Source organism: Mesoplodon densirostris, chromosome 20 (genome assembly GCF_025265405.1).
Source record: "Mesoplodon densirostris isolate mMesDen1 chromosome 20, mMesDen1 primary haplotype, whole genome shotgun sequence".
Classification (NCBI taxonomy): Eukaryota; Metazoa; Chordata; class Mammalia; order Artiodactyla; family Ziphiidae; genus Mesoplodon; species Mesoplodon densirostris.
In genome coordinates this window covers 5253589-5278543 of record NC_082680.1, presented here as the reverse complement: position 1 = coordinate 5278543, position 24955 = coordinate 5253589, and the positions used below count along the sequence as shown (strand labels likewise).

Below are 24955 nucleotides of genomic sequence, written 5' to 3'. Positions count from 1 at the left end.
TTCTGATTTTCCCCAGGACTGAGGGCTTCCTTTCCTCTACTTTCCAATAACCATCTCCTTAGTCTCTTTCAACCTTCATGGACTGTCTTTTTGTGGGCTACTGCTCTCCTATGACTGCTAACGAATTACCACAAGCTGAGTGGTTTAAAACAACAGAGATTCATCTCTCATGGTTCTGGAGAACCAGTCTAAAATTAGTTTTACTGGACAAAATCAAGGTGTCGGTAGGGCAGAGTTCCCTCTGAAAACTCCAGTGGAGAATCCATTCTTTGCCTCTTCTAGCTTCTGTGGCTTGTGGCTGCATCACTCCAATCTCTGCCTCTGTTTTCACATGACCTTCTTCTCTATCTGTGTGTCAAACCTCCCTCTGCCTCCCTCTAATAAGACACTGTGATGGCATTTAAGGCCCACCTGGATAAGTTATAATTGCCCCATCACAAGATCTTTAATTTAATCAAGTCTGCAAAGAACTTTAAATAAGGTTATATTCACAGGTTCCAGGGATGAGGATGTGGGTGTCTTTCAGTGGCAATATTTCACTTTACCACAGGCTTTTCAGACTTCTACATCACACATAGTCTAAAGACAAATTCTACCTGGTTTAGGGTTTGTTTTGGCAGTTCTTCATTTCATGGCACCCAGTTCTATTTAATTTACTATTATTGCCTAAACATAGCACCTGGGACTTTGCATAAAAGAAATCTCAGGGCTTCCCTGGTGGCACAGTGGTTGAGAGTCCGCCTGCCGATGTGGGGGACACAGGTTCGTGCCCCGGTCTGGGAAGATCCCACATGCCACGGAGCGGCTGGGCCCGTGAGCCATGGCCGCTGAGCCTGCGCGCCCGGAGCCTGTGCTCTGCAACGGGAGAGGCCACAGCAGTGAGAGGCCCGCGTACCGCAAAAAAAAAAAAAAAAAATTAAGAGAGACTATCTTACAGTGGGCCAACAGTCCAAAGCCTGGGATAGAAGCGGAGGAAGGTAGTGATGTTGGAAATGACCAGCCCAAGTCCTGTCTGATTCCTGCGTGCTGTCTCCTTCCTGTGATGCCATATCATTGAGCAACAATTGCCAAAAATATTGTGGAGCAGAAACAGCAGAGGATGGGAATGAGGAGAGAAATAATCGGGCTAAAACTCACTGTTTAAGCTGAGCAGGACATCGGGAGAACAAAGTAGTGCCTTGAAAAAAACTGTCATAGAAAGGAAATACGAAATATAAAGAATGGGGCGTGTTAGACCATACAGTTTTTTACACATTGGGAAGGGTGCTGTGAAATATTGATGGCAAGTGTCTCAAGATACGACTCTCGGGCCTCCCTGGTGGCGCAGTGGTTAAGAGTCCGCCTGCCGATGCAGGGGATACGGGTTCGTGCCCCGGTCTGGGAGGATCCCATATGCCGCGGAGCGGCTGGGCCCGTGAGCCATGGCCGCGGGGCCTGCGCATCCGGAGCCTGTGCTCCGCAACGGGAGAGGCCACAACAGTGAGAGGCCCGCATACCGCAAAAAGAAAAAAAAAAAAAAAAAGATACGACTCTCAAACTGCAGACAATTTGTATTTTTAAAAACGGAATGAACAAGTCAGCTACACAGTTCAGCTACATGGTGGAGGTGTAATTCTATTCTCAAAAACGAACTTCTGGGCTTCCCTGCTGGTGCAGTGGTTGAGAGTCTGCCTTCTAATAAAATGATGAAAAAAATTCCATGACATTAACAAAACACTACAAATATTGTTATGAAGTCATATAAGGCAGTGTGTGGTGAATATAAATAAGATTTTTTCTTCTTTTAAAACTATAAATTTTATTTGTAAAATTAATTATTTCTGATTGAGACAATTTCAAATTCTTTCTTATCCAGCTAGTCATTATTTGGTGGATTTTGGGGATTAACAGATACACACTACTATACGTAAAATAGATAACCAACAAGGGGCTACTGTATAGCTCAGGGAACTATCCTCAATATTTTGTAATAATCTATAAGGGAAAATAATCTGAAAAAAAATATGTATAACTGAATCACTTTGCTATACACCTGAAACTAACAAAACATGGTAAATCAACTATACTTCAACGAAGTTTTAAAAAAAAGAATTATAAATAAATAAATAAACAAACCCCTCAGCCTTCAGAGACTTAAAAAGAAGAAGTTGTCGATAGAGTCTCACAATCACTTCTATTAAAAGAGTTACGGTTGTCTCTGTTCAGTCCACAGGCAGCACTGAGTATTTTGACTGCTGTACTTACGAACATGTAGATGCCAGATCCTGACGGTACAGGCCCAGTTCCTAATCAAATCCCATCATCAGAATCCCAGGTGGAGACAGTATCAGAAGTCAATTTCTGCTTCAACAGCCTTGCCTGGATGAAATACAGTATATGTGCCTCTGACTGAGGTTTAGAAGCACTGCACAGGAAATCTCAATTTTTGCTTTCTTGTGAAAGTTGCTTGGTTTTGTTTTTTTTTTGAGATACTTACTTTTCCAACAGTTGAAAGAAAATTTCCAACGTTTGCATGTGTGACCACCTTTGGTATGAAGAAATCAAGAAAAATGTTGCTTTGAGTTATCTAAATTAGTTAGAATTTAAGAATTAGAATTACAGTATAAGGGAGACAGATTTTTCATTTACAACTTCTTATATGAAACTTTTTTTTTTTTTTTTTTTTTTTTTAGCAGTATGCAGGCCTCTCACTGTTGTGGCCTCTCCCGTTGCGGAGCACAGGCTCTGGACGCCCAGGCTCAGCGGCCGTGGCTCACGGGCCCAGCCGCTCCATGGCATGTGGGATCTTCCCGGACTGGGGCATGAACCCGTGTCCCCTGCATCGGCAGGTGGACTCTCAACCACTGCGCCACCAGGGAAGCCCTATGAAACATTTTTAAAAGATTAGTATTTCCTCTTAATGGGGTCACAAATCACAGGAATGGGGCTTCCCTGAAGTTCTTTAAAATGTTCCCCCCCCCCACTCTGTATGTAGTTTAGTACAAAGTTTGTAACTTCAGAGTTGGACATCCTGCACAATTTAATTCAACTCCTTCCTTTCACACATTAAGAAGTTGAGACTCAGAAGATTTTCGTGATTTGCTCAAGGACAAAGCAGAAAAGTCAGGATTAAAAACCTGGCTTTCAATTCCCAGTCCAGTGCTCCTTTTCTTACAGTATGCTTTTTTTTTTTTTTTAAAGCAATTAGTTGTTGGCTATGGAATGAAGATAAAAGAGCGTGTGAAACTTTGGTTTACATTTTTTTTTTCAAACCATCAAACCCCATTTACACTTCCACAAGTTAACAGATAGCTATTCTCCACTTAAAAAATAGCCAACATATTAAAAATTCAAACGCGAACATATAAACCAGTACTTACTTTATAATGTACGTGTCATGGACTTCCTTAGACAGTTCTCTGGGTGGACTCTATGCTGCTTTAGGATACAATCATTGGATTTATTCAGAACTTTCTACAGTTCCTCTAGATAAAAAATCAGACACGTCAACACATTCTCTTCTGCTGCAGTGGTGGGCAATACTGTTTTTTATGTTATTCTCATTTTCCGTTCAAAAGGTAAAGTCCCTAAAAAGCATCCTTCGAAAAATCTGCTAATGGGAGCTCATATCTTGGGAAACGGTGTAGAAATGTAGACAAAGTGGAGCCACAGGCCCTTGGTTCAGCTCTTTGCCACGGCACTTCCTGGGGAGGTTAATATAGAAACTTGACCACATAAGGAGTTGCATAAACTTTGGCAAGATGCCAAAACAAGTGCTGCAACGTGATCTCTCTCACCTGTTGGGTCTGTTTCTCTCTCACACTCATTGATTAAAATTCCTGCAGAGCAGGGTACCCCTGGAGGAAGCCTGGACTGTGTGGAGGTGAGTGAGTGACCCCTCCTCTTAAAGAAGTGTTCCCGGGGTGTACCACTGGTGGTCACCCCTCAGCCTTCTGCTTCGAGCAGTATGGGTACAGAGGACAAAGTTTATTTTTAGAAATCCTAATAATGGAGGCTGTTTCACTCAAGCAGTTAGCAAATGTCAAAACCCCCTTACAAAAAAGAAAGAAAAAAAGATATGGAAGCTAAATCTTATAACCACTTACCAAAATATTTTCTTCCGTTGAGTCTTTTAAACAGAGTATACAGTGTTAGGTTTCTAGACATAAAATTCTGTTTATAAACTTTCCAAGATTTGGATATAGTAACTGTTGCTGCAAGCTTCCAGTGTTTTCTCATCTTTGTCCTTGAGATTTGACCGATCGGTAGTTGGAGACTCTTGCAGAGCTTATGAAAATGCTCACTGTCTATTTTAGCTACTTGCTGAATCCTATTTGCTAATATTTTAAATCACTGTTTAGCTTGATCTCTAGTCCACTTTCTTAACCAGTACCGCAGAACCTCAATTATTATAATGTAGTGAAGTGAGATTTTTATGGTCCATATAAAATTGTTTGCAAGAATCTCTGACAAAGTATTGTCTTTGTTGATGTTACTTTCGCCTTTCATCAAAATTATTACATCTCCAGGGACAAGTTAAATGTTATTTTTTCTGGCATGCCTCACGCTTTATATTTTGGTCTAGTGATTTCTTTGGCTTACCCATATATTCTGAGAAGCCAATTGTCAACACATAGTTTAGATTTTTTTAAGCTGATAACTTGTAACGGTCATTATATCAGATCCTAATATTCTCTACATGGCCTCAGGGGGCTCACTGGAAACTTAGATTTTTTCTAAATTATCTTAAAAAATTAATGTATTTAAAATGTATCAAGCCTAAAAATAATTGATGCTAGATCAACATAACAGATTATATAATGTTTGTTTGCTTACATTCTTGGCTGAAATGTGGTGAAAAATTATTCAATTGGATCTCAGTTGAATTGTATAGCTGGTGACCAGATGGTCCATAAATGTATAATGAGAGAATTTCAGAAGACTACTTCTTTTTCCAGTATGTAAAAAAAATCTGACTTTATGAACGAGATGTTAAAGTTGTGCAGAGTACGTACCTGTAATTCAGTAAACCTTGCATGTAACATTGTTTTAAAAGTCAGTATTGAAAACAGTGTTTCAACATTTTTAGGGCATCGACCTTCTAATCAAATACTATAAAAAATAAATTATTTTGTAGCAAAACTTATAGATACTAATATTTTGTAATGTACTTAGTCACCTATACCATTTAAAATGTTTGTTATATTAAATTTGCAAGTTTTAAAAGCCATTTTTACATAACTTTATAGATTCTTTTTTTTTCTTTGAGGACTACTTATTTTCATGTATTTGCTAGTAGCTATGTATTTTTATTTGCTAGTAGCCATGTCCTATGAGCAAATAATCAATTCTCTGTCAACAAGCCAACCAGTTATGTGGTTGCATTTATGTAGGCAAAATATCTGTTCCCAGAAAAAGAAATTTTAGTGTGCTGCCTTTTTAAAATAACAAAAGAAGTGCTTTAATTGTGTGACTGAAAGTTTTCCTTTTTAGCACATATGGGCATTTAAATGTCATTTCCAATTTATTTTATATGTATTGGGTAGGAGCACTTCAGTTTATAAAAAGTATTTAGCTGGTCAGAAGAAATTAAATATATGGAAAGATTCTTTTTAAGAAAAATATTTTAAAACCATTTTAATATGTACCGAGAGCTATTATATCAGGTTAAGAGTCTGAATGCTTCAAGGGCACTGAATAACTTTCAAGTGCATAACCATGCTAAGCAGACTATCTTATAAGATTATATGTTTTCTATTGATTCATTTGGCTGTAAATTCAAAAGTGTCATGTGCTAAAACATTTCTATTCATTAAATATATTAAGAGATGAATTTAAATACAATTAATAGCAACCGCTGTCCCTCTGAAACTTTCTTTTACAGGATCATACAGCAATCAAAATCTGACATCCAATTAGAGAAAAAGGAAAAGGGCAGAGGGAGATGACAGTTTTCATAATACCAAGTTTTGCTGATAACGGAAGATGGTAATGGACTCAACTTACCAGCTTATAATACAATTTTCATTTTATTTTAAACATATTTTGCATGATATAAAAATATTGATCACAGCGAGCTTTACCAATTGTTATTGCTATAAAAATGGATGCAGAAACAATATTTTTTAGTGGAAATAAATTATATAGTCATTATTCTTTTTTAAAATCACAAGAGAAACACCTCAGCTGTTTGGTCATTGGCAGAAAACCAGTCTTTTAAAGAGGTCTTTTGCAGATGAGCTTCAGTCCATTTCTGTAACATTATCCACATGGTTCAGGAAACTGACTTTTGTCTTTGTTACAAAAGGTCCCACAAAGTCTCTGTGCTCATAGTTCTAACATGGCAACACCGTTTTCCCATGATAGAAAAATGACGAACTAGAAAAGATACAATCTTAGTTCATATGTGGTCTTTTCCAATATGAAGGGACACAGCGACATACTTCTTCACTAAACGAAAGTCCCTGCTCACAATGCTTCACTCGATTTGTACACGGTCGTCTGTAACAACTAGGGGAACAAAGAAGGACAGACGTTTGTTAAAGACCAAGGAGATAAACTTGTTATGCTGCAAATGCACTTCTGTGTTTTTCTAAGTTTCAAACTAGAACAGAGTTACTCATTTTATCATAAAATTGTTCTCCAGTTTATAAATTGCTAAAGTTTGTGCCTGGAATTACCACATTTAAGAGGAATGGAAAAACCTAAAAAAAAAGAAAGAAAGAGTCTTGCTTACAGAAATAACGAATGGAAGAATGAGGTGTTGTTAGCGTTAGTTCTTTTGAAGAGCTCTGTGCTTCGGAGATGAAAGTAACATAAAACAGAAATTTTGAAAGTGCATATTTAAGGTCTGCCAATTTAGCGTGATCACGTAAGCATGGCAGAATTCACAAGACTCTGGGACTCGTTTGGAACCCAGACTTTGGAGCGATTAAACCCAGCCATTCTGGCAGGACTGTGGTCCACAGTGAGGGCCCCATCTCACTCTCGACTTGACTAGACTGGCAGCTGGCTGGCTGCACGAGAGTGGCTCAGCCTCCCTCCTCCACCTGGGCTCCATGTGAAAACAGTGCGGTCTGGGGGAACGCACTGGGAGGGACAGTATTCACCGTGAGGGTCCATTTCCTCCTACCCTGGATGTCCAGTTTCTAGTAGTGGCAAAAGGACAAACGACCCAGCAGCCAATAACATCAGCAGCCCTGTTGCTCCAGTGAATGGGAGCCATCTTTGAAGGATTTTTCTGGAGGATGAGTATTCGTAACATGTGGCAGTGGGGATGGATATAATGCAAGAAAAATGCAAGGTGACCTGGAGATCAAACATGCACCACAGAAAAACTACAGATGTGATTTTGAAACAGCATTTCTTTTGCTCCAGAAAAGAAAGCATATCTAGTTACAATGTTATTTATTTATTTTCAGTTCTAAATACAATTACATTATTATAAGGCCACTGGTATTCCTTTAGTAAAGAGATGCAATTCTCAATGATCAATGTAAGTTGCTGATTAAGGCAGTGAACCACAGAATGTCTACTCTGCCTGCCACAATTTTGGAATAAATATGAAGAGAAAATGAGTATATATATTTTCAAAATATTATACTATCTTTTTTTTTTTGCTTCAGTGTATGCATAAAACCTGGAATTATACACTTAGAAAAATGAACATGGGGAGAGAGTTAGTAAATAGAAAGCCATTAAGAAACAATGTATGCGATGAGGAGAAATACAATGACAGAAATCTTTTCTACTAAGTTAATATAAGAATTCTGTAGAAAAATATGGCTGGTTAGTTTTATGTAAACAAAAATTTCAGGTTTTTCAATGTATACTGGGTTCACTCGGATTCAATATGAAAAAATGGTTTCATGATCTTTAATAGGATTTAGTATCTATATTCTGCATTTTTGAAATATCCTTTTGGTGATTAGAGTAGGATATGCAAGTAAAATTGGAATATCATTGCCCAGAATCTTCTAAAGAGGAAAAACAAGGATTCCTATCAGGTCTTCTGAAATGATAATGGAAGAAAAAAAAAGTCATTAATGAGATACCTAGGTTCATGGAAGTCTCCCCATGCAGTAGCTAACATGTTCGTGTGGACAAATCATCAGAAAGATAAACTGAAGTGGGAATACAAACTCTTGAGAATCAAAAAAAAGGACACTTTATTTACTGAAGATAAAGGTAATGATGAACATTCATACAGATACTAAATTGTAAATAAATGGAAGTATTCATGCAGATACTAAATTGTAAATAAATGTAAATAAATTGTAATTATTTACAATTATAAATAATTGTAAATAAATAAATGTAAATAAAGTTTTAAGTCGTGTGAATAATCATCTGTTGAATGGGTGTTATCACCATCTGTAGAGTGGGTGGAAAAAGAGAACCCAGTGAGAACTCCAGTGATGGACAGCAAGTGGTCAGAAAACCTAAAGGACAACCAGGAAAGCACAATGTTGTCTCACTCAAAACAGAGGAGAGCCTAAAGAGAAACTACGAAAAGGACAGGTTTACGGAAAGACCAAATTGTCCATTGGATTTGAAGATGAAGGGTCTACTGAACTTGATCGTGGAATATTAGGGCATAAACCAGGCTCCAGTTGGTTGAATAAATGAGAGATGAAAGAGGTGAACAGACAAATGCCAAATGCCTGGTCTTGGTGCAACTCAGAAGACAGGACAGAACTTGGTTGCTACAGAATGCTCAAAGTCACAGTGAGATGCCAATAAAATAGAAAAAATTGAGGGGGACGAACACTAGAGTTGAGGACATTGAAGGTACGGAAGGGAGAGGGCGTGACTGGTGGAGCGAGATGCTGAAGGACAGTGGGAGCAAATGGCAAAAGCACAGGTCTGGCTTATTCTCAGATCAAAGAGGAAGAGGTTCAGGGCTTAACGCTGAAAGTGTTTGAGTCCAAGAGACTCATTTGTTTCTGGTGAGGAAGGGAGCAGAATCAGGTTTAAGGACTGTCTTGAGGAACCTTGGACAACGTATTAATTTATTTCTCTGATTCCATTAAATACTATACTTAGCTTAACCATTTTCATTTCTAGATACAATTCCACACTAAACGGTATCATCCTGCCCTTTGTAAAGCTTGCACATTTTCTGCACTTAGAACAGCTGTACAAAATTACATCTGATGGCATCATCATTTTGTTGGGGGCAGGTGTGCACTACCTGGATATATTTTGAAAATGCTCCACAAGTGACTGTCCTATGCATCTGTTCTCTAACTCATGTGGAGAGCTACTACCTTAGTCTCTGGAACAAGGATTTAGTGCATTCTGAGCCTGGATCTGGTTTTGGTTCCCAGGACTCCCACCTTATTTTGGGGGGGGCAAAGTCTCACAAAAATTTAGCATTGGTAACAAAATATCAGAATTCATCTTCCAGAACTTAACTAGTTCCACTCTAACAAAGAACCAATATTTTGGTTGAGAAAACTGCTTTGCGTTGAGAAAACTATTTCCAGTAAGAGAAATGAATACTGTTTATGAAGATTTCTTACCTGCATGTTTGATGCTGAAACTTCTTTCCTTTCAAGAAGCATTTCTGTGGAGTTTCTGTACATTCACAGGCACATTTTCCAGGGTTTAGGGGTTGATTTCTTGGGCAGGTTCTTTTACATACACACTGGCATGTGTTTTCGTCAAATTCTCTGTTGGCCGCACACGAGTTGGGGAAGAGTTTGTTTTTACAGACACACTGGCATGAGTTTCTGTCCAGTTCCTTGTGGGGTCCACAGCTGGAAGGCCAAAGCCCCCCTTTGCAGATGCACTGACAGGTCTCTTCATCCAGCTCCTTGTTGGGCCCACAGATGTCATGGAATCCGTCTGCAGAGTCTAGACAAACACAGTCAGGACATCTTTACTATCCCTTACTTGGTTCTGGGTGTGGTGGGAAACAATAAAAAGCCTTTAAAAGTGTTTTCATTTCCATGTTGTTCATTAAAGGGTTGTGCACACACACAGGTAGGTTCTTTTACAAAGAAGTTCAAAATAATACCGATACGAGGCAGAAAGTGTCCTATTTTGTAGTGAGTGATTTCAAAGCATGAAAATGAATATTGTACATGCGATTTTAATATTACAATATTTGTTAATCAAAATAGAGACATTTAGTCTTTAATACAGCATTCGGCTTACCATCTCCAACATGAGAGGAAAAAATAAAATCTTGCTGAGCCAGGCATCTGCAGATGTGATTATTCCATATGTAATCTGTGGGGCAGGTCTTGTTTGCAGCCTGGCATCTGTGGGAGAGGTGGGTTAAGCAAGAGAATAACTGTTACATGGAAGGGATCATCTCTTTTCTTACCTATGTTACGAAATCAACAATGCTTGTAAAAAAGCACTAAGATGACGTAAGAATATATAAAATGAAATGCAAACATTCCCTCTCAAGCTGCTCCCACCCACAGGTGCTGTCGAATTCTAATCCCAGAGGTGACCACTGTTAGTGGAATGGTCTTATATCATCCATTCCAGATTTCTATCTTTTTAAGGCAAATACACTTATTTGTATAATCACATACTGTTTTACTTCGTGCAAAAATGGGATAAAGCCTTTTATACTATTCTGAAATTTCCTTTTTCCATTAAACAATATATCATGGACCTCTTTATATGTCACTTCATGAAGTTTGCTCCATTGTTTTTACTGGCTGCATAGTAGTCCATAAATGGATGTACTATTATATATTTTATTAATCTCCTATTGGTAGTCATTGGAGTTTCTTCCAATTTATGGCTTTTTCAAACAGTTCTACAGGAAACATCCGTATACATGCACCTTTACAGCCTTATTTCTGAAGCACAGATGCCCATAGCTGTAAAGCGTCCATTAATACAGATCTCCCACTCCTCGCTCCACAGAAAGGAATGAAAGACCATGTTCTTTGTTGTTATTCTAGTTTTTCCTTCCCTTCCTCCTTCCATCTTCCTTATTTATTTAACTAAAAATCTGAACATATGGGCTTCAAATGCTCCTTTGATGTGCCAGTTGTCTCACTGTTGCCTAACTGGGACCCCTTCGTGTTGGCACCTGTATGGCATGACCCCTTTATTTTTCCAGCTTCTCTGCTTTCTGGGATGAACAGATGCCATACACTCATGTTGCCTGTTTCCTCCCCCATGCCTGGATCAGCCATCCCTTCAGGGAGCCCTAATTCTCTTTTTTGGAGAATAGCATTATTATATTTGGGGGAATAGGTTATTGATCTTAACCAAGAAATACCTGTACATATTTTTAGGGAAAAAAGTTCATAGTGCTATTTCCAAATCCAGTTGAACATTACTGGGGTTTTAAATTTAGTCCTTTGACTTCAACTAATAACTTCCATTAAAATCTTGGTTTCTAACCATCTTTGCTTAAATATAAGTATATATTGAGATATTTGCTTTATCCTGCAAATACTACATGCTTTTTCTTTTCAATTCATTATTTTGAAAGTGGAAAACATTTATGTGATTATCAGAGTTAAAATTATGAGAAAGAGTATATTCAGAGAAGGTCTTTTGGATTCATATCTCCAGCATGCTGTTTTCGTAGCTTTTGGTTTATATCGTCAGTGTTTCTTTTTGCAAAGAAAAGATGTAAGTCTATATGTATGTATTTTTTTTCTTATTTTTTTACTCAGAAGATAGCATCCCTTATACACTGTTCCAGACCTTGCTTTTTCACTGAATAATATTTCCTGGAGAACATTATACTTTCCTAATAATTTGAGGCATCCCTGAGAGCAAATCTCTACTCATTACATATTTTTGTCATTATTTTCTTGGGAAGTCATGAACATGTTTCTGTTCCACATAAAATCTAGACAGTATTTATCAATTTGCCAAAATAGTATCATTGTGTTTTTAAATTTACATCCTACCCAAAACTTTAGCAGCCTTCCATCAAATAAGCAGTTATGTGTAAGTGTAAAACAGCAATGCAATTAATCCTGGCTCATGAAACTCAAGTCATTCTTCTGTCTATCAATGATGGTGAAACCATTCTGGCTACACTGTCCCAACACTGACCTATATATGGTTTAAGTAATACATTCCTGATACCATGTTGGTATCAGGTGGGTACAGTGCTGTTGTGGTTGCAGTAGAAAAGCATCTTTAATTTTGCCATATGTGATTTATCCTGCCGTTACTTAAGCCAGTGTTTTTCCAGCTGTTAGCAGCAACCCATTAGTGGATCTTGAGCTCAATTATATGGGCTGGGAAATGCATTTTTAAAATATAAAAGAATAGCATATAATAAAATATGAACTACTAGAGTACACGTGGTAAAGAATGTTTTCTGCAACTTTATTTCAATTATACATATATGCATATATTTTTGAAATGTATGTAATGTGCATGGACAGATACGTGTGTATAAATATGCATATACAACCCCACACACGCAGCCTCCCTGTCTCCCACATGTGTGGTGTATGTGTGTTTGTGTATAGATGGTTGCAATGCCAGATGTATTTGTTTTAGTTACAGTCATTAAAGTAGACAAAACACATCTAAGCTATTTAAATGGGAAGTGTCAAGAATAATCTCCATCACTAGCCTAAGTGAGGTTGGTGAAAGAGAAAATCTTCAACTGCAGGAATATGTGTTAATGTGTCTGTGCTTAAGTTTAAATATGTGTGCAAAATTGCTTATCCCAAACAGGTAGGAAGCAAAAACAATTTCCTCTCTCTTATGTAGTGAGCAAAAATATAGTTTTCTCTCTAATATTTCATATCTTCAGAAGTATGAATTCAAAGGTATGGACTGTGTGTAGAAATGAATGTAGGAAATGACATTTCTGGAGTGTCATAGAAAACAAGAAGGTGCCTTACCTAGTTTTATAGAATTAAATAATGATTTCATAGTTCTTTTGCTTTTGAATGTTCATGATAAAAATACAGCCTTCAGAATAACACTTTCAATTATGTTATACCTGAGATGTTTTGCCAACATAAACTTTATATTGCCAACTAATTATGGTTTGCTCAAAGTGAATTAAATATTTTAATTTCTAATATTCTTAAAACTTAAATTTCTAGAAAACTATAGCTTCAGAAGCTTTGCCAAAAATAAAAAAAACTTCTACTCATCAGTTCACAATTCAATGCTGAAATTTGGAATCCTGCTAAGATACGACTTAATTAAGTAAACATATATTTGACTATACTTCAATAAAAAAGCATATTTGGATAGAATATATTTGTATAATTACTTCAAGTTCCCTGCTCTAAAAGTGAATAGCATCTTCTAAATGTTTAAAGCTTCTCATGTGAAAAGATGGGAGACACAATTTCCAAAATATTGTTACATTAAAATGAAAGGAAATGTTTTCATGGTGGATAGAAGATTTAGCACAATTTACTTAGCTTCTACACATCTTAATTTCCAAAGCATTTTTATACTATTGAAATTTCTCTGAGTTCTGAATATTAACGTGTGTAAATATATTTAAAAATTTTATAAATTAGTTATCTTGTATACTGTATTTATAAAACCTATTGATTCAAAGGCACATTTTGTTTGCATAGAAAAGCAGAACATTGTGCGATTATTTGTGAAGTAGATTTACGTTGAGAATCATATGTAAATAGGTTAACTTGCCTACTTTTCCTTTCCCATCCCTACACACACTAACACATCCATTTGTATGGAGGATAAAGATGCTTTTCGAAGAATTATTTCATTAATTGTTTCAAAACTTCACTTGGCTGGTTCGGTAGCTATTGCTTTTTGCTAATTAAAACCGGGGAACAGGGCTTCCCTGGTGGTGCAGTGGTTGAGAATCTGCCTGCCAATGCAGGGGACACGGGTTCGAGCCCTGGTCTGGGAAGATCCCACATGCCGCGGAGCAACTAGGCCCGTGAGCCACAACTACTGAGCCTGTGCATCTGGAGCTTGTGCTCTGCAGCAAGAGAGGCCGCGACAGTGAGAGGCCCGCGCACCGCGATGAAGAGTGGCCCCCACTCGCCGCAACTAGAGAAAGCCCTCGCACAGAAACGAAGACCCAACATAGCCAATAAATAAATAAATAAATAAATAAATAAATAAATAAATAAATAAATAGCGTTTTTTAAAAAAAAAAAAACCGGGGAACAAAAATTTAACGGTTTGTGTGTTAGAGAACAACGAATTTAATGATTAGATCAATCTTATTTTGCCATTGATCTTCCTTTCGAAATGCTAAAAGATTAATCTGCTCCAAATAGGTGTTAGGTTAAATTCTACATATTGGGTAGTAATTACTAGCTCTTGTGCATTGAACATTGTAGTAGGCTATTTTGTGCATCCTATGTTTTGGACTCTCATCTCTACTTTTTGGCACTCGGGTTTTTATATACTTGAAATTCCCTGACTCTCCAAATCAATATTTAAGGAATGAAGACATACTACCACCTTCATTGGGCATTAGTTAGAGCTGAGCTGAGATGTTATTCTTTTTCAAATAACTATCATCTTGGTAATATATTTCTAAGTGGAAAAAATGAACTGCATCTTGATTTATATTAAAATGCTTATTGATCTAATTTACTAAGTATCTCTTTAAAAATATTTCATAGGTTGCTCAAAATGAATGCTGACGTTAATTGAATACTAATTCAACTTGTAGCACTCAATGACTTCTTTAAAAAGCAAATTCTTTCTATGAACTGTGCTGTTAATCAATTGATCTCATTGGAAGCTCTTTTAATAAGGTATCTTTACACCATCCCAGCAGATTAAAATTCTGATCATGTGGCATCTATAGTCCACAGGTGTGTTCTTCAAATAGCTGTCCTTTGCTGAGTCTTATTAAAAGTGGTGTGTGATCCAGTAATATTAGTTTGAAAGCATGTGCTACGAGCTCCAAGGAGCTTTACGCCATTCAGTTGGACATTCAATGAGATGTTCTTGTACCCCATTGTGAAAACCGTAAGGGGCACTCTGACTACATAATTAATTTTGAAAAAAAGCAAAATAGGGTTTTGATTTCCTAACGGCCAACTGCTAATGTCGTTTGAACTTCGCCCACTATGATCAACATCCCTCAAACCTGTAATACATTAGGGGTTAATATCAATCCCGACCCTTTTTGCTCAAGATTGCTCTCAGCCTAGGAGGTGGAGGGGCAAATATATTCTTTCATTATCAGAGCCACAGAGCCCTGGGTGAAACCAGCACCCTGTCTCAACAATTTTATTCCCAAAGTCTTTGAACTGTTGTGTTCATCTTGAGTTCATCATGCATGGCCCTTGAACACACTCAGCAATCTACACAGATGTTGATTTGCTTATATTTTTTGCAAGAGTGGTAAATATCAAATGAAAAGTGGTTAAGTAAAAATGGCCTTGATAGTGAATGTTATTAAGTAGCTTCTTCAGTACTATGGGTAGAAATCAGAATTATATTCATTTTAAAGGCTCTATATAAATTGTCTTAAAAAAGGAACATGCTTAACAAATATATCTAAATAAAATGCATATATTTATCATACCTGGTATTGACTTTTATTGATTTCATGCTAATTTGTGCTTACATCTGCTTACGTTACTTTTTTGCTTGTGACTGGAAGAACAGTGGATGGAGTTGGGTTTGTTAGGATATTAAAAAAAATAGTAATTATGTCTGATTAATGAAAATCCATAGTTTTAATAATTTTTCTAAACTTAACAAGTGAAAGGCTAATACAATAGTTGCATTAGTATAAAAAGTGGGCTTAGAAATCTAATCTTTCACTTTTTGTGTGAATATAAATGATTGTTTTAAAGCAGTAACCTGCTATATACGACAACTCAGCTACCATCTGAGACTGGGATACGAAGCATGAGTTATGCCATGTAGTCATTGCTTGGCTAGCTGCGTGCAGGAGTGCTTGTTTTTGAATTGGATGGTCACTAGAACTGGAGCACAGCAGCACAGGATGCTAGGATAAGTCTAGAAGCCTAGGTGGTTTCCTTTTTTAAATTTTTAAACTTTTTGGATTTGCTTGGATATACAAGGTTGAGAGAGGTATGGTAGGTTGAAACAATGGAAATCTAGCAGTTACTCTATTTGTCAGTTTGTCAGTTTTTATTGCTATATTTAACTCAAACTAACAGAATCAGAACAGAGAAATGATAAAATAGTAACCCAGAATTCAGTAAAAATATCCTTCAATAGCCACTGGTCTCATTATCACAGGCATATCTCAACAAAAAAGCAAAACCAAAACCAAAACAATGACAACATGTGTTGAGGGCATGAGAGTGTCGCTACGACATCAAAATGACTGGCTGAGGGCAGTGTTTCGGGGAAGGGAAGTAGGGCTGAACAGGGGTTATGAGGGCAGTGAAACATTCTGTAAGACAATATAATGGTGGATACCTGTCATTATGCATTTGTCAAAATCCATATAATGTGCAACAAGATACTAAACTATGGATTTTAGTTGATAATGTATCGATATTGGCTCATCAATGGTAACAGATGTACCACACTAATTATACTCCAATAAAGACCTATTTAAAAAAAAAGATGCTAATAATAGGGGGAACTAGTTGGGAGAGAGCGATGGGAACTCTCTGTGCTTCCTGCTCAGTTTTTCTGTAAACCTAAAATTTCTAAAAAAAGTCTATAAACTTTTTAGAAAATGATCGGTAGATGTGGTCTAATAATATGGACACTTATTAAAAATAATCATCAGTGTGATCTGGGTAAACTTGACATTAAACGTCACAAAATCTTTGATCTAATAGCCCCTACCTATGGGTAACATTACAGAAACAGCCTAGCGCAGAGGATGTACTGATGAAATCTTCTCTGTCATATACATTTTGCTGTCATTTCTACCAGTCAATCAGCAAAGCCATAGGAATGCTGTGCTCTCCATAAGTAACCAGACAGAAACCAGACAGCCCAAAGACAGGCACACTATACAGCACTGTTGGCTTCTTTTTGGAAAAAAATACGCTTCAGGGTCTGGAATCTCTTACCTGAGTTCATATCATAGGTGCTCATTTGAAGGTGTTTGACAATATTTAGATGATGAGCTTTGTAGGAAAGAGGATGAATAGACATACGAATTAAGATTTCAAAAATAATTGCATATGAACCTAGGGCTTGAACTGCAAAGAGGATATTTTCAGGGAAGAATAAAAATTCATGTTTTAAAATACTGATGAAAAGGGTAGTTTCTGATCAACTGGTGCTAGACTATGTCACAATTTAATTGGTAGGTAAATTATCTTCACATTTCTGCTCTGAAATAGTTTATTAAAATCAACATGCTATTCTGTTTATCTCTATTTTGTGTAAAGCAACAATGTACAATCTTGAAATTAAAAGGGAAATAATGAAAAATTAAAAGGGGAAAAAGAAAAACTCATGGATATTCAAGTTTCTAAGCATTAGGACTAAGGATCCATTGTAATAGATGAACAGTCCAAAGACACTCAGATTCTAAATCAAAGGTTTTTGTGGCTGTAAATCTACTCTGTTTGTTGAAGAGATGAACTGTCACAAGAATGAAGTTTCCCTAATAAACCTGAATAACTGTAACTTCTTAGAAGCAGGTATGCTTTATTGGGTATCTTAGTAAACATTGTTAACACTTTTGTAAAAGAAATAAAGGCAGTAAACAAACTCACAAATTAGCCTTCAGGCTAGATTTATCAATTTTTGCACCTTTCTTCACCCTTCCTTTTTGTCTTTCTCACCATAACATGACTCTCCCCCAAAGACTGATATAGCCTCTTTATCAGGCTGAAATAATACATATCCTCTATCTTTATTAACCATTAAAACAACTCAAGGTACCTTGGCCATGGTGAGCTATGTCTTGTCATTTCTCTACTCACAAAACTCCCTATGCTTCCCCAATACCTGTACAGAGGCAAAACACCGCAGGCTGGTGCTCAAAGCTTCAGAAGCATAGTCTCAGCATTGCCTTTGTAATTTATCTTCTACTGCTTTTACAGATTTAAATCCAGTTAAACTATTCAATTCTATTCATTGTCCCCAGAACATGTTATCTTCTTTAGGATAACTTTAGGAACATTGTTAATGATAACCAATTAACTAACCAATAAATTTACCAGTGGGTAAAATTAACTTCAAGGCACTTGTCTCTCAAATGTGACATCTCTCTCCTTTGATTTTATTCTTTTCCTAATGCTTGAATATTGCTTTCCCTATAGTATAATGTCATAGAATAATCATGAAAAAACTATCTATCTGTATCTATCTATCTATCTATCCATCCAATGGAATACTATGCAGCTGTTTAATGAACAAACCAGGCCTACAGAAATCAATATGATTACATCTATAAAACATACTGCTGAGACAAAAACTAATGGGCCATTTTAACACAAAAATTTAAACACACAAAGGTGTACCCTATAATCTCCTGTGGTATGTTAACACATCCACCTGCTATAAAAACAGCAAAGCACGAATGAGAATAGTACAATTTCTGCGTAGTGGTTACTTCTGGGAATCAAGGATGAAGAACGGTGATTGGGGCTTTGGGTTGTATCTCAAGTGAATATGACAACATGTTTGTTAAATTTTGAATTGGGGCAGAAAGATGTCATTTTTTGTCCTTTACTGTACGCTTGAAGTTATTGTTTTTAATTTGAAGAAGTTAAAAATGCAGTAATGACTGCACCCCCAAAGGGATGAATTGGCTCCTTATTTGTTTGAATGTCTGCTTTCCTACATTTTTAGTTGTGTGACATTGGGGAAAGTTACTTGACCCCTCTGATTCAGCGTCTCACGTGTAATTGAGACTTTCTCTCTCACTCTCCTGCTTACCCTCTTTCTTTCTCACCCTCTCTCTGCACCTAGCACATAGTAGGTCATTAATAAATGCGTATGTTATCTCTGTATCACATCCTTCAGGTCATGGAGTCAGTCCTAACCATTCTCAAGCTTTTTCTGATATTTGATCCTCTCACCACTGCTTTCCTTCAACTCTTGTTGGCTTTTGCAATACCTTTTGGATTTGGTAATATGTTTCTCTCCCAGTTTTTATGCCTGAATTTTCTGATTGGTCTCTCTCAGTCTCGTGCTAGTCTATGATTTCTCCGAGTTTCCGAAACGTTCATGTCCCCCATGGTGTCATCTGCTGCCCCTCTTCCCTGCTTATGTCCCACATTCTCCTCGGCTGGTTTAACTTCTTCCAATTGCTGTAAGTGCCAGTTACCTGCTGGCAGCGACCCAATGAGCATGCCCCCCACCCCAGTGTCTCCCCAGCCCCAGATCCACTGTCTGTTGAACGTTTCACTCTGATTTCTCAGAGATGCTGCAAAAACTCAAAGTACACATGTAAATACTAAATTCTCCTTTTCAAACCCGCTCTTCCTGTGAGCAGGTATTCCCCGGCTTTCTGAATATCATACATGCAGCTTCATCTTCCACTTCTCCCTCTCTGTCATCCCACACATGCAGCTGCCAAGTCATAAACTTTCTTATATTTCAAATGTCTCTCCATCCCCACTTCTGCTGCCTTGGTACCCACTCTTATTATTTCTCTCTTGGATTATTTCAGAAGTTTCCTCTCCACTTTTTCCAACTCCTGTTTTGCTTCTCTGATTCACGTACTACATTGCCACCAGGCTGTTCTTTCTATCATATAAAATGTAAATATCACATCCCTACATGTGTCTTTTAGTGGTTCCTGAGCGACTGGAAGGGAAAGAGAGAAGTCCATCCTTGGAATGGCGTTTGCACTTCTGCTGACCTCTCTGGACTTCTGTAGATCCTCTCCATCACACACTCTGCTGCAGTCATGCATCAACTGTGACCTCCTCTCCTACATCAATTCCAGTCCTAAGGTTACATGTCTGACTCACTTATGGGATTTCTTCTGGAATAGCAATCCTATCTATCTATCTCTATAGCCTAGCACAACAGTAGTACCTAGAGGGCACACAGTAACTGTTTGCTGAATGGCTGAATGAAGCAGAGTATAGTGTATTGTACACTTATTATATTAGATATATTTGTGTATATTTGTACTCTGGTACATAAGTTGCTTTAGTTAAGAAATTACATAATCCATTTATAAAAATCCTACGTTTCCTAGCACAGTGCTATGCACATAGAAGACTCAACATAAATACTCATGAATGAATAAACACCAAGTAGAAAAATCTTGGGCATCACTTCTTAATCATAAACGGCTCCCTCCATAAAAAGAGAGTCTCCATCATTAAGGGGGCCATAGAAATTCACGGAATTTAATCTGAAGGAAAATGTAAGAGGAAACAATTGGAAAAAAGAGAATAATCTATGAGAACATCAATATGAATATGATAACTAACCATTTCTGTTAGCGATACTCTCCTCTACCTCTGAATTTATGATATTTTTTGGTGCTGCTGCTATTGAGACTTGAATTTTGTTTTGAAAATACTAGAAATGCTATATGCTATTGGGGGAAAGCATAGGGTTAAGAAAAAGGAACACTGACTTTTTATCTCCTTCTGACACTTTTTTTTTTTTTTTAGTTTTTAGCTTTGTATATGCTCATTACATTTCTAAGGCTCAATTTTCTCATTTGTAAAATGTTAGTAAAAATAGCAGCCAATGTTTATTGAATGCTTACTGTGTGTCAGGCACTGGGCTAATAGTTAACATGAATACTGATAATAAACATCATTACACCCTTATGAGTTAGATGTTATCATCACCATCATCATCATTGTTATTCTATTATGGTATTATAATCTCAGATTAATATGTAATATAGTCTCACGTTATTGAATAGATTGTGGGGACTAGGTTATAAACCTCACACTGTATTATGTTATATGTAACATTTTATTTTTTTGTTTTAAAGATGAAAAAGTGTCACAAAAAGTTTATAGAACTTAGCAAAACTCCAAAGGGCTAGTGAGCAGAGGATGAATTTTCAAACCAAGAAGCCACCTACAGCGAGCACACTCTGTGCTCTGTGGCATCTGTCATGAAGGCCACCACCTGGCAGCACTAGTTATGAGCATGAGACCACGGGCGGCTTGGTGCACAGTCACAGTTAGGAAAATAAATAGTAACAAGAATAATATCAGCATAACACACGTTGTCCCTTGACTATGAATGCTCAGAGGTTAGGGGCAACCAAGCTCATCTTGGCCTCTCGCACAGTACCTAGAAACATTCTTTGTCCTTTTTAGAGACTCAAGAATGATTTTATGAATGACTCATTTTGTGAATGATTCTTTCAATCACTTAGTTATATCTGTTCTTAAATAACGTAAAACAAATGATATGCCACTTATTTAACCTCATAATAATGTAAACATAACACCAAGCATCTGGAAAAGACATGACTTGTCTTCCTCCTGGCAGCAGTGGTGGGTGAGAGCAGGGGTGGAGCAGAAATGGGGCATTGCTGCATCTGAGCGGGATTTCATCTCCATAGAAAGGAGTGCTGGGAAGCCCTCCCGCCTGAAGGAATCATTATAATTTTGACTTAAAGTGTCACCATAAAGATTTTAAGACATCTACCATTTTGAACCTCAACTAATTTCAAAATTATAGTTAATGAAAGGGGTCTTTTTCTCTTGGCATTTCAAAAATCAATTTTACTGAGGAGTAATTTGCGTATAAGAAAATGTTCCTATTTTTTTAAATTTGTTTTGTAAAAAGTATTTATTTATTTAGGCTGGTCTGGGTCTTAGTTGCGGCATGCAGATTTCTTAATTGCAGCATGCGGGACCTAGTTCCCTGACCAGGGATCGAACCCAGGACCCCTGCATTGGGACTGCAGAGTCTTACCCACTGGACTACCAGGGAAGTCCCAAAATGCTCCTATTTTAAATTCACTGCCTTTTTACAAATTTGTGCACCTGTGTAATGCTCACCACCATCAAAATACAGAACATTTCCATCAACCACAAAAAGTTCCCTTTGCTCAATCCCAGCCAATCCCACCCCTTGCATCTTTAGGCAACTATTGATTGCTTTCTCTGAGTCTAGATTATCTTTGTCTTTTCTAGGGTTTCATGTAAATTGAATCATACAGTATGCATTCTTTTTAGTCCAGCTTCTTTCACTCAGCTTAACATTTTTGAGATTCATGTTGTTGTGTGTATTAACAGTTCATTCTTTTTAGACTGCTCAGTAATATTCCACTATATGGATATACTGCAATTTTTTCATTCATCTTTGATGGATGTTGATTTGTTCCCAGTTACAGGCTAAAGAGCTTATATGAACGTTTGTCTTAGGGGGTGATAATGAAAAAAAAAAAGGTTGAATAGCACTACTCTAAAGGAAATATTTTAAAATAATACTTTGTTTTATTTTTATAGCTATATATGGGTATATAACTACATGTAAAGTTATATATAGTTATCTGCTTTAAAATTATATATATATTATAAATACCACACACATACATAGATGGATATTACATATACACAAAGTTATGTGCCCACTAGCTTGGAATATAAAATACATTTCTTATTGAACATAGTGAAACACACTGAAAAACACAAGAGACAAGGAAATGAATCCAACATGAATCTTAACGATAGTAATAAATCTGCCCTTTAATGACTATCTCTTAGATGCTGGACACTACAGTCAGCACTGCAGAAGCATTCAGTATTTCCTTCAATCCTCTTTACATCTTTACATCTTACAAATAGGCAAACTGAGGTTCAGAGACATGAAATACCCGATGTTAAAACGCTAATTAATGGCAGACCTAACTCAGCTCTGCTTACTGAGACCCAAGCTCTCTTTGCTCAAACATTTGTCTCTTCTTGACCTCCAAGAGCATATAGTATAGTAGTTAGAAGAATAAGTAATGATGAAAGTATGAGTAAAATACACAAATGCTATGAGATATATACAGATAAATAAGTTACTTTATTTAAGAAGCATTTGTTGATGAGTGTAGTATACTTGTTTAGCTCCCAAGTTTGGAGCGTGATTACCAGCTTCATCTGTAAAATAAGGCTAACTACCACCAACTTCACAGATGCTTTTGTCAGTGTTAAATGAGACAATGTGTGTTAGGGCCTGAAAGTAGTTAACAGCTCAATTATTTTTAAGTGTTATTAGCTGGACATTACAGAAGACATAAGCCTACCTGAAATACTCTCATGAGCTAGGTTCACATGCAAGAGTTACAGACCCCTAAAAAACCCATGCAAGGATGAAGTAAGTATAGTAATTGCTATGTGAATTCACGAAGCAAAGGTGACTGTGGTATTTGGACACGACAAAGCCAGCAGAAAGACCCTTACCTGAACTCTGAGAAATGGATAAGGCTTTGGAAAGGCAGAAAAGAAAGTAAATTTATTTTAAGCCAGGTCAGAATAGAAACAGTTACAGAGCAGGAAATAAGTGTGGTATTTAGGGGACAGACTTTGTGAAACACAGACTTGGTGAAGAATGAGAAGCAAAACAAGAAAGGAAGGCTGACACCAGAAGACAGAGGTGGAAAATCGGTGCCCAATTCTTTGAGAAGTTGAAAGTCACTGACAGTTTCTGGTCAGATGAATGAAACGATGCCTTTTAAAGCTTACTTGTGACATTATACAGGAGTTGGAGAGACATTTGACACAACAAAGCTAGTATTGAAACCACTGCATTAAATCAGAAATCCATGCAGAATGAAGTGGATCAGGGTGACAGTGATGGAAATGAAATAATAAGTTTACGTTGGAGCAGATATCTCCCCTCTCCCCCAAAATAATTAATAGCTTTTGGGTGTGATATAAGGGAAAGAAGGAATTAATGACAACTGCGTGATTTCAAGGCCTCAAAGAATATGAAAGGCCATTACTGTGAATAATGTAGAGGTAAATAAACGGACTTAATAAATCTTTGACTTTGTACCTATTACGTCTAATATAATAATAAACACAGCTATATAAAAGGGACTTAATAAAATAAGTCATCAATATGGTCAGATCTTGAGCTGTAATTCTGGAAACCATCAATACAGAGATAACAACTGAAATGCTTAGAATGGATGAGTTGCCAAGGGACACAGGTGACTAGAACTCCCAGGGCTGCGTAAATGAAATCGCACCTACTACTTCAGGGGGCCGTTGTCTCCACTTGCAACCGTATGAATTTATTCACAGATGCCTGCAAGATTTTTTCTTTCTGTCAGTCCAATTAGGCTATCCTTGAGTTTTTCCTACGGTGTCCCTGGAAAGGTAACGCCTCCTATCTGTCACACTAAGTATAGCAGCACAAAGAGATCCAACAGGGAAAACTGCTACTAGCCCATCACTTTTACTGTCAAGTCCACTAAAATGAAAGGTTTCTAAAAAGGTTTTTGGTAAATGTATATGTTTACCCATCAATTTATTTATACTTTTGTTACAAATCTTGGAATTATCTAGGGTTTATTTACACGCCCATTCCATATTCCCTGGCTATACTGAAGAACAAAGAGCTGCATCCTAATCTGGGGACAAAAAGTTCCTAGATCTCAGATGGCAGTGCATAATGATTCATTATAAACTGTTCATAGAGTCAGTACGTGAGGCTCTATCCAGGCCCTTTATAAGATCTAATGAATCATATGTTGCCATATACCGAACTAAAAAATAGGATGCGAAAAAAATTTGAGCAACAAATGTTACTTTGATTGTTAATTTGAAGTAATATTAAGAAAATTTATTTCAAGTATTAATCAAAATTTCAGTATTCAATCCTTGCTGAAAAAAAAAATATGAATCGATATATAGAGAAAAACTAATTGAGACTGAAGAGAGGCAACTGAATGCTAATAGATGGAAAATAATGTATTTATATTTACTTTTTGTTTGGGACCAAAGATCTTACGCTCAAATATTTTTAGTTTGAGCATCACCTATGAATTTGCACAGCTGACTTCATGAACGTTGAATGTTGGTGGCATGTGTGTCATTCCACAGAAGTACTTCTTTTATATTGTAAGCTATTTTGTCTATAACATGGGTTTTCTCGTCTCAGTTTAATTTTACGTTCACGGTGCACTTTTAAATTTGTCTTT

The 24955-nt window shown here is 36.9% G+C and overlaps 1 protein-coding gene across 1 annotated transcript in view; it reads right to left on the bottom strand.

Annotated features, from left to right (window-relative positions):
• Positions 1-5989: 5989 nt before the first annotated feature.
• Positions 5990-24955, bottom strand: part of VEGFC (vascular endothelial growth factor C) — a 78722-nt gene continuing 59756 nt past the window's right edge. Inside the window, exons 5-7 of the mRNA XM_060086018.1 lie at positions 10141-10247; positions 9504-9837; positions 5990-6489 (exon numbers count right to left, since the gene is read on the bottom strand). Coding sequence (XP_059942001.1) covers positions 6375-6489; positions 9504-9837; positions 10141-10247 — 556 coding nt within the window. The 3' untranslated portion in view covers positions 5990-6374. The remainder of the gene's footprint in view (positions 6490-9503; positions 9838-10140; positions 10248-24955) is intronic.